The 15,681-nt window shown below is 41.2% G+C and overlaps 1 protein-coding gene across 1 annotated transcript; it reads left to right on the forward strand.

Moving 5' to 3' along the window:
• The first annotated feature begins 5,252 nt into the window (after positions 1 to 5,252).
• On the forward strand, positions 5,253 to 15,148 carry LOC145441668 (putative N-acetylated-alpha-linked acidic dipeptidase). Its single transcript, XM_080319586.1, has 15 exons — positions 5,253 to 5,521; positions 8,543 to 8,721; positions 9,199 to 9,308; positions 9,372 to 9,498; positions 9,576 to 9,755; positions 10,053 to 10,242; positions 10,334 to 10,419; positions 10,517 to 10,719; positions 10,978 to 11,216; positions 11,282 to 11,372; positions 12,438 to 12,690; positions 13,257 to 13,341; positions 14,401 to 14,493; positions 14,558 to 14,675; positions 14,930 to 15,148. Exons 1-15 carry the CDS (start codon positions 5,328 to 5,330, stop codon positions 15,035 to 15,037), a joined length of 2,256 nt encoding a protein of 751 aa, XP_080175712.1. The 5' UTR covers positions 5,253 to 5,327; the 3' UTR covers positions 15,038 to 15,148.
• Positions 15,149 to 15,681: the final 533 nt, after the last annotated feature.

Consider the following 15,681-nt stretch of genomic DNA (forward strand, 5'->3'; position numbering starts at 1 on the left):
GTAGATCGTGAAATATAATCGCAACTTATCGTCCAGTTCGCTGATAATTTGACTAGTTCTTGTAATGGCCGCTCGGAGTAAAGCACAGGCGATTCTGCATGCCAGTTTTCTATAGTATTGCACAATCATTTCCATTACCGCGGAAACGAATCCCCATGCAAGCTTACTACAGGCTTGTACGTAGGCTATACGTCGTACATTGTACAATGTACATTGTACTGTACATGTACAATAATTTCCAAGGAAATAAAATGCATACCGCACACACTACCAAGCACAGACATTAACGACTAAAGAATGAAAAGAATCGATAGAACCAAGGTAGATCCTATATAGTCTGCTAAGCGCAATAAACGCAGATACAGTAGACATCGCGTGGCGCTGCCACCAAGTAGAGGTCTCAAACTCAAATGTGCTCGCGGGCCATTTTCTAGTTTTTGATGACGCCGCGGGCCGCAGCATCAATAATAGGGATATTCAATGTATAATTTCCAAGTAGGCCTTATTTGACGGGACCTTGCAGACAGGCATATTCCACAAACATCGTGGAAATTTAATTTGCGATTGCAATATTCACGCTTGACACGGAAAAAATCACACTTTCAGATATTTGAATAAAATTGTTTTTGTGTCGGACATAATTGTTTTAATTAATGAGTTACAGACATCATACAAGAGTTTGCATCATGACATCGTAAAACTGTCGGGTTATAATATTTCAACTAGTGGACCTTTGACGTGCCACAATTTTATGTAGAATATTTTAAAATCTACTGAATATTGATCTGGTATTAGACATTTGAGCGGTGTAGCCTAATCCTGGTTTTGATAAAGTCGCGATAAGTATAGGCTATTGTTATTGTCATTGCCAACTTCAAATTAAATCAGCGTTAGATTTTGCCTTCGATTATTATTGGAACATATCAATAACAGCTTAAATATAATCAATATTAAGCCATAGTAAATTATTGAGCAATAGTAATAGCATTGCTTCTTAATCTTTTTAGCGATTGTACCGCTTGATCTTCCAATGAGATTTCTCGTAGCCCCTGTCCATTTCCAACACAATTTCCGATGGCACCTATATTAAATCGCCAAATCTTTCTTTTTAATAAACAACAACAACAACAACCTATATTAAAATCAGAAAGCGCATTCACATAAAATCGCGCGTAGCGCGAAGACTATTTTCCAGTTGAATTAAATTGGCGAAGAACATATTCCACAGCATATAGGCCTAATTCCAGAATTCATCTCGCACATCCTGATGTGGGGCTGCGTACTCCGATGGGGTCTACGGACCCTGGTTAAGAACCCCTGGAATAGAAATGTCCAATTGGCGAATAATTCATTGGTGTTACAGCTGTAGAGCGTACTACTACCCTACCCGCCACCGATAATAACATCGATAAAGAGAACAAACAACACCCAGCATGTAACCAACCATACGTCACGGGGGTCATAGAATGCCAATGGTTGCCATACTGACCTGAATAAATAGCTATATAGGGCCTACCCTAAGCAACGCAAGCTACGACCTTTTGATATATTACTATTCCCATGACAGTTTCATATATTGTTGCGTCCGTAGGATTAACAAGTCACCGTTCCCAGTCACAAGTCCTTCTCTGATTTTAACGTTTGACCCGACTCAACTCGAGTCAATTACCCAATCAATCCGAACTCGACTAACTTTATGAGAAGGTCGCACAATTTTCAGTCACGAATCATCAACGGGCCATGTTTTATCGTCATGAACTAGATATGTGACGTAATAGCTGATCCCTAGTGATAGTTATGATACCGAAAAGATATATCGCACTTGAATATATTGTTGAATACTTGAAATTCCAAAATGTCGTCGCGGGCCGCACAAAATGCTCTGGCGGGCCGCATGCGGCCCGCGGGCCGCGTGTTTGAGACCTCTGAAGTAGACCATACCAGTGACGTGCAGTCGGGGGTTTATATTTTTGCAATCTTATTCTAAGGCAGGGGTCGCCAACTCAAAACGGGTTGCGGGCCACTTTTCAAATTTCGTAGCGGCCGCGGGATGCATGAATCAATATCGATGTAAGCTAGGCAACCACGTTTTAAAACTCTACGTCAGTACACCACCGTCCACCGTGCTACCTAACATAGGCGATGGGCATAGTGACCACAAAAGAAGTAGTATTTTATTAAAGGAATACAAATACAACAAAATTTATTATCATCAATTTCAATTTATTTTGAACTCTGAGCTGTTCACTATACCTGGAAACGCTTTTCAGCGACTAAGGGATCGATATTGGGGCTAGCGAGATACGTTACTAGCTGAAAGACCATCTCCACGTAATGCTTGATCTTGTGGGACTGCCCTAAGCCAGTGGTTCTCAAACTTTTTTAGACCCGCCCCCTTTATGATACTGAAATATTTCGCTCTCCCCTTATCGTCATATCACAAAATGCAACCAAAATGCTAGCAATTCCAACGGATAGTTTGATGGCGTGGAAGATTTTGACTGTTGATGAGAGAATTCTACAATATCAATTCTGGACTATACACAAAATCCGAACTTGACGTAAATTGCGCGAAGCCCGAAAATTTTTCCAGTTGACCGCAGCTCCGCGTCCCATGCAGATGCCTTCACTCCCCCACTAGAAAGGCACGCCCCCAGTTTGAGAACCACTGCCCTGCGCCGTTTCTAAGCGTCTCGGTCTTGGCAGTGTTTGAGCCATTGCACGCCAAGGCAATATGCCCAGTCCATATACATATCAGCTGATTATTCTCCCTCAACGGAATGCTGTTGCCATCGCCAAATCCGTTTTAGCTAGTGACGAATAGTGATACTGGGCACAGGAGAATAGCTAATTTTGAAACAACAACAACAACAACAATATGTTGAAACTGTAGTCAATTTCAGTATTTCAAAATGGTTTTCTTAGCTTTCTTCCGGAATCTCAAATCAAGCCGCGGGCCGCAAAATATTACCTCGCGGGCCTCGTGTTGGTGACCCCTGTTCTAAGGAAATCTGCATCTGCAATCTTGGATGTAAAAACATGACTTTCCACAGTCTGAATGATATTTTCAACCATTATAGTTCGATGTTAGTGAGTGACATATTTAGTCTTGCTGATACAGTGGATTGGACGAGCAAAGGACAACAGAAAACCGCATTCTCTTGCTGATGTTGTTATTCACATCCTTGAGTATCTTTATGAGGTACCTTACGCGCGCGCGTGTGTGTGTGGAAGCGAGGTGGGTCATCACCCCACCCGCCATGAACCTCACCGCACGTCACTGCCAAGTAGGCCTACTATTGTTCAGTACATTGGTTCCCAAAGTAGGAACGTTTGCTACCTCGAAGGGAGCGATAGCTACAAATTGGGCGACAGGGGTGCTGGGAGGAGATGGGGTGCTGAGAGTAAACGTGGGCGGTGGACTAGGTGAAACTGTTTGGGAAAATTCGTACAATGTTATTTCTCTCTCCATGAACCAAAGTCCGATGTATAAATATGTGATCAGTGATCAGTGATCACGTCATTCGCGGTCGTACAAGGTGCATTCAATCGAAAATCGACACTAACGTTCCCCGCATATGTCCACTGTTATGCAAGATTGAGTTTTCTAACTAACTAACCAAACAATCAATCAAACAACGAGTAGACTAATTTGTGCAGTGACATTTATTGACCGCAAGATGCGGGCACACATTCAAATGCCTGTGTACAACGATGACGATGAAGTTTTAACATTTAAGCGCATATTGCACCAAAACTATGCAAGATTATTTGGAAGTGGGATTGCCTTGTATACGATCGTTATCACTGAGTGCGTCTGTCCTATAACTCCTACAAATGTGACCCTTAGATAGCGGTCATACGGTTTATCAGACTGCTAATAAGTATACGTGACAAAGTAGTGAATGCGAGAATTGTGCAATGAACGAATAAAACACTTCTTGTCGGTAGTAGGGGGTCATGGCTGCTCGATGCCTGGTTTGCGGCCTGGGGGGGGGGGGGGGGGGTGTAAAGAAGCTTGGGAAACCTTTATATAATAGTTGGAGCATGAATACACCACAGTTCAAAACATGGCATGTGCGCGACATTGCAATTTTGAGCAGTACAGTTAATCGACTCGGCGTATGGGGAACATTATTGCGGAGACGAGTCATGGGTTCATGGCCCTTCAACCTCGAGTTTCCGATCATGGCATACGAAAAGGAAAGGGAGGGGAAAGACGTTATGTATTTTGTCCTTGATGTTTTTGCGGCATATACACCGACTTATGATATACATACACACGATATGTGCATATGCGCACCATGAGTGCATGATGTGCATATGCCGCTGGACAAGGAAGGTGCAGATATAGCCTTGTAGGGCGTTTCAAGTCTTGCACCACCCCTCCATGCTATCCCGGTAATGCTGAGGTCTGAACCGTCCAGGGATCGAGCCCACGACCTATACCGATCAAGAAGCCGGACGCTTCATCATTACGCTATCTTGTCGGCGAGGTTGCGCTAAAGTGTGTGAAAAGTGAAAACATGTTAGTTCAAGAACAAATCTCAAGCTCTAAAGTTTTAATCACCTTACCATAAATAGCTTTACAATCATATCGAATTTTCCCTTGCACAGTGTTCACTATATTGTAGTGATGTGCGGTGATATGCATGGTTGGTGAGGCACTGCGTGGTGCATCACCTCTCCTTTCGCACTATATTTTTGAACAATAAATAAGTATATTCCGTGATTTTGTATGTTAAAATGTTTCAAAATAAGTCATTCATGAGCATTATAGGGTTGTTCAAACATAACATTATTTTCCAAATTCCACTCACTCGCTTAGTGATAAAATTGTTGCCAAAAAAAAACGCAACGCACCAAATTTGGGTCAATCTCGACCATGTAAAGGCAGTGCAATCCTAAATTGAAATTTCGACCATTTTTGAATTTATAGTATTTACGGTGAAAATTTTCGACACTTCGATATGACCAAATATCGTGTTCCAGGCATCCCGATACACCATGGTTTGAAAGATTGTGGATTGAGTATAGTTCATCGCCTAATGTGTAAACACAAAATTGCAATGCTATAAAGCTAATTTGCTCAGCGATATAGTGGCGGAAAGATGAGCGATTCTTTGATATATACCGCTTATTCACGCACGCGGCACGCAGAGTATGTTTGCATCGCGTATGCAGTATGTACAATTGTACATGTACACTGTACAACTTTGGATGCTATACTATGCTGCCTCGATGCTGATGCTAACTTTAACGTTTTGCATTTTACAGTTACTTCCCCCATACATACCTCTTTATACTAAGGATATTACAGTTATAAAATGAATGCCACAAAGCATTTAATTTTATTGCTCGTCGGAGGGACTGTGGCTGGAGTTCTAATAGGGTTTCTCATCGGATGGTTTAGCAATAACCCAGAACCCGCTGCTTCTACACCCATACCAATGGCAGATCCAACAGTTTCTAAAATTCTAATGGATGAGATCAACTCCACGGAAATTGAAAAATATCTGGAGTGAGTATGACTCTGTCATATATGTGTCCATTAAACTTATTATCACGAAACCCTATCCTATACCAGTTTTAAGAGTAGCTTGAAAACATAGTACCGAACTTACCAATGATGCCAATTAGAGTCGTAGGAAACCTTCTGTTCCAAAGTGACACTTGCATTGCTGTTCCATGCATAAGGTACATGTTATCGGCTCATCGCTCGATACGCTTCCGGATTTTAGATTTGCAAAACGGATTCAGGTTACGAAAACTTTAGAACTTAATGTCGATTTTGACATCAAATTATTAACATTTTCAATAGTCAGTATCAGTTTATTAATAATTTCATATCAATTGAAAACACCGCAGTACCGCGATACAATGAAAAGATGTGAAAGGTTGAAACGGCTTTGAGTATGGTTTCTGGAATCAGACCCCCACCTGGTCCTATAGGTCAGGGCTCTTCAACCGGGGGTATCGTGCACCCTAGGGTGTACCCAAGTTTTAAAAGGGTGCACCGTTCAGATGGGGTGTACAGGGGTGCACCAGAGAACATTTAAGGAAGATTTCACCTCAGTCATCTTTTAATAATAATCTGACGGTTATTGATTCATTGTTTACTCCGTAAATCTGTCTTCGTTGCGTGACTCGTGACAAAGTATTGGTGTTTGGATTCGTACTGACATTTCAAGTTACTATAGCTTTGTAGTAAATGACCGAGCCTTGACAGATAAGGACAATGAAACACCTCCAATATCAGTGAATGCAAAATCTTCCTCTCGTTCTGTTCTAAAAGTTCTATTTTCCTGTTCATACTTTCTTTTCTGGCAATTATCGCTCAACGACATATTCTTGGGCCAAACTCCGCAAATATTGATAGCCTTTTACAATACAAACGGGAGACCCGTATATTCAGCAATGTCAGCCCGGAAATGATTGTGATTATCAAGTTCATTGCTGAACACAATGACTTATCATCGATGAACATTGATGAACAATGTACAATTGTACATGCACCATTGTTGCAGGTGAAACCAGCGTGTGAGTACACGCGCTGGTGAAACGTTTATGTGAATTCGATTCGACAGTTCAAATGCAAAGTTCTAACCCTATCGTGCCACCTTGCGTGAAATTTTACTAAGAAACAACACGGAAACAATACGCATATTGTTAATACGTGATACATTGCATTAATTTATAATCAGGTTAAACCTTTCTAGCAAAATGGCGAAACGCATGTGCCTGTGCATTGTGCAATCATTAAAGAGCCGCAGTTCGCCCACCCCTGCTATATATTCTTTGACTGATGACATGATGTGAAATGATTTCTGTGTTTGGATTTTGATTCGAATTTGAAACTCACATCACGATAAGGATTAGGATATGGAAAGACTTATCTGCTCATCTCTGATCAATATCAAACTAAGACATTGCATTCTTTGAGGATGCCCAGAGATGTCACGCCGACTTTGAAATCGAGTTGAGTGTCGAAATATAACCTTTAGACCAGTGGTTCTCAACCTTTTTGGCTTCGCGGACCCCTTTTGACCGTCACGGACCCTCGCGGACCCCCTCAAGTTTTAGCTCTATTATGGAGCAACCTTCATCTGTCTCGTGCAAATATGAATTGTAGGCTTGTGATAAACAGCAAAATGATGATTTTTCTTTAAATAACATCATACTATTTATGTAGATTGGTAGACTTTTATTATTTCAAAGCAAGTTTTGCTGCTGTATTTCTTGAAGTACGTGGTCGTGTCGTGAAAATCCGCGTCTTCGTTTTGATATGAACGAATGCCGAAAACCATTTCCGCAAAGATAGATGGAGGGTAATGCAATATTAACGCATAACGCTTCCGACGATACTTTTGGCGTGATCGCAATCATTTATGGCACCAAAATGAAGAAACATATATTTTATGAACATATCACGTCCAGCATCTAGCGCAGGGACGGGCAACATGCGGACCGCGGTCCGGAGTCGGCTCGCGACGGCATTTTGATCGACCCGCAGAGAGTTTCTACCATCAAAGTGAAATCCTAATAAAAAAATATAGACAAATTTTCTGCGCCAAAGAATGGATCAAAGTTTTCCAACCTGAGAAAGACTGTCACGAAACGACTTTTTCTGTTCGGGTTTACATATATATTTACCAGCAAACATTTTCGACCATGAACAATTGGACAACCATGAACAATTGGACATTAACAAGACGAAGCTGCATACTAATATAACTGGTGATATGAATTTCAGGGTTGGGGCGTAATGCTTTGATAGCAACAAAACACTGCTTGTTCTTAAAAAAATGAGCATTGTCGATAGGGCATCCGCAATAAATATGCGCCAAATCTGATAGCCGAGCTTTAAGAGCAGGTATATCATTGTCCGATTTATGACGAGTGTCAGCCAAAAATATTCGGGTTCATTTTAATATGAATATACTATTCAATTGTATATTGAAGTTCTGTACCTCCAAGAAGCTGCTTAAATAGTGGTTATGTATATCACAGGATAAAATGGATTTCGTGGCGACGCTTCAATCCCTGCATTGGGACAAATTAGGGAAATACTTCGAAATATTTTATTTCAAACGACTGTTCTCTAATTTTACGAGACTGACAACTTCAAATCGAGAAGGTTTCGCAGACATTACGAAGTCATCCTGATTGACGTTACTATCTCCACATTTTTATTTTATTTTTTCCACAAACATCAGCAAAACGTCTCTAAACAGCAATATGTTTGTATCAGCAGGTTATTGGAAAATTGGCAATGAAAATGAATTTCCACACTAGGATAGTTCATGTCAGACGATTATGATGATGATATGAGTCATGAGTTTTTAGCACTTGTGGTGCGAAACTGCCTCATGCATTCTCGGAATAAAAAATGAAATAAAAATTACGTTATCAACCATTTTAAAAATTTAGAGGTCTCGCGGACCCCCTGAAATTGCTTCGCGGACCCCTAGGGGTCCGCGGACCCCCGGTTGAGAACCACTGCTTTAGACTTTAAAAACGCCACTAAACATCAGCATTGCAGGTTTCTTTCCTCCGAGCCTCATATCGCTGGACGTGATGTTGACGAAGTGATACTCGTCGAGTATATTAAGAACTTGTGGACTGATTTTGGCTTTCACGTCGAGGTGCACCCATATAAAGTTTTACTGTCTTACCCTAACCAGGAGGACTCGAACTTGATATCGATCCTATTAGATAATGGTAAGCGTTAAAATTATCAATTTCGTCTTATGCATGCATAAGCAATAAGCATATTCCTAATAATGTTGGAGCAAATCTTCGCACTTCTGTTGGCTATATGCAAGTGCATGTATACTACACTACCCTGCGGAGCAACACTATGACACTTTTCAAGGTGAAACCACGCATTTCAGAACTAGTATCATAAACGGAACAGCATAAGTTATAATATTTTCGATTTGTGTAAAAAATATATTTTGATGGTAACGTTCTTTTAACACTCTATTGATGCACAGTTCATTTTGTGCACCAGTAATCTATAACAATGTATGACTTGTGTAGGCCTAGTTAAATGTGTGGTAGATTTTAGTTTTTATGACTCAACAAAAATGTAGGGTCTCGCAAAGGCTTGATGGTAACTTAGTAAAGGTTAAGAACCACTGCATTTGAAGAATTCGGAATGAAGTTAATCCGTTAAAAACGATTTTTTAACTACAGGCACCGAGATTGAGAAATCTACGCCATCCGAAAAGGTACTGGATGAAACGCAAGAGAGCGATATAGTAGTCAATCCATTTAACGCATATTCTCCTTCCGGTGATGTTGTGGTACGTTTGGATGCGGGCATGACATGTTATGGAACGAATTGATATACGTTGTATTTACCGCAGGGTAACTTAGTTTACGTGAATTACGCACGCGTCGAGGATTTTATAGAGCTAACTCGTGATCTTGGAGTCGATCCTTCCGGTCACGTGTGTATTTCCAGATATGGGCGTATATTTCGAGGGTCGAAAGGTAATCGGAAATTACTCTCCGGTGACTGTTCTACGCCGTTCAATGCACATCGTAATGTATATGCTGTCTTCGTTCAGCGGCCCTCGCTCAAGAGTATGGCTGTAAAGGACTGATCATATATTCGGATCCAATTGATTACACCGTGTCTTGGGTAGACCCATATCCCGACAGTTGGTTTTTACCTGGAACCGGTGCTCAGCGCGGCAACTTACAATCATACAAGGGGGATCCCCTCACTCCACAATATCCGGCTTTGGGTATGTAAAATGACAATGATATTATACATATGTTGAAATAAGCTAGGAAATTTGTGAATGGAGGGACTTGGAAAACGAGTGTGAATTATATATTTTAGGTGTGTTGCAAAAGGCGTATAGTATAGTTACATGTTAAAGATGATGTGTATACGTTCGGCTCGTTCGTGGTCGAAAGTCGCAATGAAATTAATTGTGTTTCAGAAAATCACTCTGTCCCATAATACATTAATTCCTTACAGAGATGTAGTGTTCGGAATTGGATAGTAAGCATTAAGAAGCTACGATATTTACTATTAGATACTGCATGGCGAATGCGGGAAAACGAAACAACATTGCCGAAGATTCCTGTGACTCCTATCGGTTACGATGACGCCATCAAATATCTGGAAAAGATGGGAGGAAACGAGGCCCCGGAAGACTGGTTCGGGGGACTACCAATCAAGTACAAGCTAGGTCCTGGCTTTGAGGGAGAGCTAAATAACACTGGGTGAGCACGGTTGATAAGTATGGGATTTAATACGCGGAGCTTACGCATTCCTTTTTTTCTATATGATTGATCAAATGATTGTGTCTCTTAGGAAAATCAAGATGCACATTACGACACAGAATGAAATGGCCACAACGCACAACATTTTTGGCTATATCGAAGGATCAGTCGAACCAGGTGAGGATTGCTAACATTTTTCTATCTACCAAGTATAGACCAAATATTAAACCCTGGTAGATGCACGCGTTATGTATAATTGAGTACCGCATTTCAGACCGATATGTTTTAATTGGTAATCATCGCGATGCCTGGGTATTTGGAGCCGTTGATCCATCAATGGGCACTTCCGCTATGCTCGAAATGTCGCGATCGATTGGTAACGCAGTAAAAAAGGGCTGGAGACCAAGACGATCTATTATCTTCTGCAACTGGGGAGCGGAAGAGTATGGTACCGTGGGGTCAACGGAATGGGTCGAGGTATAAGGGTATATGATTTTCCTCACCAATCGCATATCGCATGTCTGATTGTTGGTCTTCTTGTAAATAAATATCGTAATGTATATGACCAGTATTGGTAGTTTTTTGGAGTACTCAAGAAGTAGGTTTTGCCTAATCGCATTATTTCCTCAAGTGGTTGTGTTTTATCTATGTCCACTTCTACTTGAACAGTTATTAGGCGTAACTACTTACTTTTTACATTTGGGATTGAACGATAACAGTTTGCCTTCTTTCTAGGAATTCCAGAAACTTCTTTCTTCGCGCTCCGTGGTTTATCTCAACATTGACACTGGAGTCAAAGGGAACTACAGCTTACAAGTAAGCGCTCTCCCGAATTTGAACGCTCTCATATACGAATCTGCCATGCTCGTTTCCAATCCGGACCTGGATGAAGTGGCGGAAGGAAGAATCACACTTTACGATACGTGGGCGAAAAGAAAGCCAAAGCACGTCGACAATGCCGAAAGTATTCCTAGGTAACGCCCAAGATTTCTGTATTCAGCCTGTGAATGCGGAATCATATGGTGTTTTTTGAGGATAGAATCGCGACACTGGGATCGGGAAGCGATTACGCTCCGTTCGTGCAGACTACTGGGATCAGCGCAGCAGATTTTGCATTCACACACGACCCGGTGAGTTAATCATACCTTTCAGTAGCGAAATATCGTTTGCGGATATTAGCTTTGACTAGGATTTGAGAAGCGGATTTGAGGATTTCGTCGTAAACAATCAACTTAGTTTGGATGTTCCACAATCCGGGCGTGTGGAGAGAATGAAAATGTGACACATGACAATGTAGTGGCAATCAGCGACAGACTGTAACTATAGAAATTGAACATGGAACGGTAACGACCGATTTTGCAGCTTCGTTCCGCTTCGCCGAGGCTGGAGTTGAGAATTGTTTTGCGTAAGAGACTGTAGGATTTCTGGCAACCCAAAAGCTATCTTCCCGAGCGCAGAAATTACTGAATCTGGTCTTGATCGAAAGCTACTGTTGCACCGATTCCAAAAATATAAATTAAAATATTGATCAGGCACTGATCCACCTAGAATCTGTCCTGCAAGTCTGAAATGTCGGCATTGTTCAGAACAATATGGTAACCGCAACACAATGGCCATAACGATGACCCGTTGCGACTCTTCGATTGTTCGAACAATGGCGATATTTCAGACTTGGAGGACGGATTCTAGGTGGATCAGTGCCTGATCATTATTTTAATTTATATTTTCGGAATCGGTGCAACAGTAGCTTTCGATCAAGACCAGATTCAATAATTTCTGCGCTCGGGAAGATAGCTTTTGGATTGCCAGAAATCCTACAGTCTCTTACGCAAAACAATTCTCAACTCCAGCCTCGGCGAAGCGGAACGAAGCTGCAAAATCGGTCGTTGCCGTTCCATGTTTAATTTCTATACTGTAACTCAGCAGAGGAATATGACGTCATAATATCAAATCTATAAATTATACGTCTGCGATTTACCTTAAGAGCAAGGTCTGTAATAGCTGGGCATGGACTAAAGCCGGATTGGATATCCAGCCGGATTTTCTCACTTTTGGCCGGAGCCGGATCATTTGCGGAATCCGTCGGACCAGAGCTTTAAAAACAGGATCGGAGTAGGACCACAGAATTTGTCGATCCGCCCGGATTACAGTATAGCAAATGGGTATAGCCTGAATTGGATTATATATATTCACAGGCCCTCGACATCCGATCGTACCCAGTCTATCATTCTGTATATGAAACTTTCGAATTGGTGCGGAAATACATCGACCCCGGATTTCGTATCAACAAAGCAGTCGCGCAGCTGATGGTGGAAATAGCGAGGAGGCTCATTGACGATCCCATTCTCCCATTCAACTGCGTCGACTATGGGGAGAAATTGAAGGAGGATCAGGAGGTGTTTAAAAGCGCTTATGCACAGCTTTTCAGCGAAAACGGGATTGATCTAAGTAAGTGCATCTGTATATCAACACCAACAGTTTTCCTCAGCCAGTGTCTACTGTCTACTGTCTACTGTCTACCCAATAATTTCCTTATACATATTCGTCCGGATGTATTCGTAATAGGATATATATCGGTTTCAATCATAGGTTTGCAGCCTGTCTTAGAGTATAATTGCCCGACCAACGGAGAGGAGCCACTTATAAATTGTGCGCGTCACACAAAAGGGTTTCTTAATTTAGTGTGGTCTTCATCACCGTTTAAGTATAGCGACCAACTAATAATGCAATGTTCTAATCAAGTAGCCACTATTTCCATTGCATAGCCCGAATGCACCTGTGGATTTCTGTGAATACGCAACGCTGTAGTGTAACTGAACAGTGACATAAAATGTACAAAGAAATAACGCCCATATTACGTCCCCAAAATTGCCATCAATTTCAATCAAAAATACCACTTTCGTGGTTACCTATTCCTAAGGAAATGATATTGTTGTGTGTAACTATGGCTTCTATGAAGTATATTTTACGTAATTTACATAATCAACATCGAACTGATAATGATTTGATTACAGCTCTTTTTGACAACGCAATTGAAGACTTTATCCAAGCCGCCAAAGAGCTACATGCCCGAATAGATGCACCCCTGGATACCAGCAAGTACGTGTTCCAAGCTTCGAATTGTAAATTGTATAAAGAGCAGCCTACAGCGCAGATGCGAAAGTCTTTGGTGGGTTGGTCATTACGGACGCGAGATCATACAGATTGGAGGGAGTTGATCGTCTCTGTGTTTTTCGATCAACAGCTGTGATATTTCATCAATACTCCTAGCTCATGACATCATATTTTTGTGATAATTAAATTGATGCAATAAGCTATAGAGTGGTCCAAGGCCTGGTACGCTTGCCGCATGCGACTCGTGAACTCGACTCACAATTCCGATACTCATTGCGATTCACGACAAAATCACAACATCATGAACCCTCGTTAACTTAATCCTACCCGTGCTAGCAAATTCGAATACGAATTCGAATTAACTTGTTCAGTTCGGTTTATTAGCAATCTTACCAGTTCAATACAGCACAAAAATGCGATACATTGAAAAGATAGGAAGGTGTCGAAACGACTTGGAGTAGTCTTAGGAATCAGACACCCATCTGTCATCGCTTACCACACAGAAAATGTCTTCACAAACAGATTTGTAAACCAAAATGGATCATTTATCGCGGATGCATTGGTGGTCGGCCATATAAGCGGGGAAACTTCTGTATTCTCTCAAAATGCGCAAAAAATCCGCTCATTCTTTGACAGAAGAAACACGCCAAGATAAACTTCAAACAACACCAGCTCGAAACTACAGGGTTATGTGCGCGGCCCTCCTCGGGTCAACGAATTCTCATAAGATAGAGAAGACGAAAATGTACCGACTGGACTCTGTCGAGACCACGTTAAGGAGCAGAGGTGGTAAAAGTTGTCAGCGTTTCTACTCAAGTAGAAGTAGAAGTGGCGCCATAAATTTTTACTCAATTACAAGCAGAAGTAGCGATTTCCGAGACGAGTCAGTTGCGATGTCACTCATAAGTTGATCTGTTAATCAGTTCTTGGGAAACCGAGATGTTAGTTCGTTTAAGGTAGGGCTATGCATGGTGTCGGGTAAATTTATTGTTTGAGACCATATTCTTAAATAGTCTCGTAAACATCACAATACACTATTTCCAGTGTCTTGTTGTTGCGGTCAATTAATGATCAGCTGATGTACTTGGACAGAGCGTTCATCGACATGAATGGAATCGGAGAAAGAATCAACTTCAGGTAATCTTGACGAAATCAGAATGGCTATTAAAACTGACTACTTGTATTTCGTTACTGTACCCAGGCATGTCATTTACGCTCCGAGCTTACACAATACCTACGCCAGTTCTGCATTTCCGGGTTTATCGGATTCGCTTTTTGATATTGAGGCGGACCTGGATCAACCAGGACGCTGGAGAGAGGTATTACATATGGATAATACTTGTGACGATTTTCCGCTTCTTACTGGTCGAGGAACAATATTCGAAAATAGAAATTCAGAGAGTGAAACATTTCGACAGCAGCATTCGCTTCGATTCGTGACATCAGACCGATATTTATCGATAAACACGTAATACTTCATCTGTATATCACATGTAATTCCACTCTGCTATTTGAAGTTTATTTGCCGATGGCACGATACGGTGTAAATGTAGTTATTGACCTATTATTTCAGGTTGAGCGTCAATATTCTATATTGCTATACCACATTGGTTCCGCTGCCGCAACTTTGAGAGATGTTTACCCGATCAAAGGTCATTCCAACTTCCAATCAAGAAGTTAACTATGACGAATGAAGAAACCAGAACATCAACTTCATCGTCATCATAATCTTTTTATCATTATTTTTTCGATTCAATATACTTCAAGAATGATATATATTCATTATTCAGTATAGGTTGTAAGTTGGACTGAGACGTAGGAAATCAGCGCTCAAGTAACGGTCCGGCGGACTTTTCGGGACTTGAGCCAGAAAAATGACCTTTTTTATTTCTTTTTAGTCAACCAGCCACAAAGTCGGGAAAAGTTTACCATTTGTCCGGATTTCACTCCAGTATTAAAAGTATCCTCTTTTCAGATTTCCAAAATTTGGTAACCCTCTACATCACACCTACTCCGATCATGATCCAAACTATACATCGTTTCATGCATTAAGTTGTTGCGCCGACAGCTAGACAGTTACACAGTGTTGTCGTTTGTTGTATTCATGGTGTTTTCCGGATGCAGTGGTATTTACACCATGGCTGATACTATTTTTTATGATTCCATTCGACTTGAAGCACGGTCAACTTCTAGACCAGTGGTTCTCAACCTTTTTTTAGATAAGCCCCCCTTTTTTGATAGTGAAAAATTTCGCGCCACCCTTATCGTCGTATCACAAAATCCAACTGGGATGCTAGCAACCCCAACAGATTGTTTGGTGGTATG

The sequence above is a fragment of the Botryllus schlosseri genome, chromosome 6 (genome assembly GCF_051294905.1).
Source record: "Botryllus schlosseri isolate E-star chromosome 6, Bs_hap1, whole genome shotgun sequence".
Classification (NCBI taxonomy): Eukaryota; Metazoa; Chordata; class Ascidiacea; order Stolidobranchia; family Styelidae; genus Botryllus; species Botryllus schlosseri.

Excerpts from the sequence above, each read along its gene's own strand:
- LOC145441668 (XM_080319586.1), top strand. The coding sequence starts at position 5,328 with ATGAATGCCACAAAGCATTTAATTTTATTGCTCGTCGGAGGGACTGTG. Across the intron at positions 5,522-8,542 it reads GAAATTGAAAAATATCTGGA|GTTTCTTTCCTCCGAGCCTC; the intron begins GTGAGTATGACT and ends TCAGCATTGCAG. Across the intron at positions 14,494-14,557 it reads GGAGAAAGAATCAACTTCAG|GCATGTCATTTACGCTCCGA; the intron begins GTAATCTTGACG and ends TACTGTACCCAG.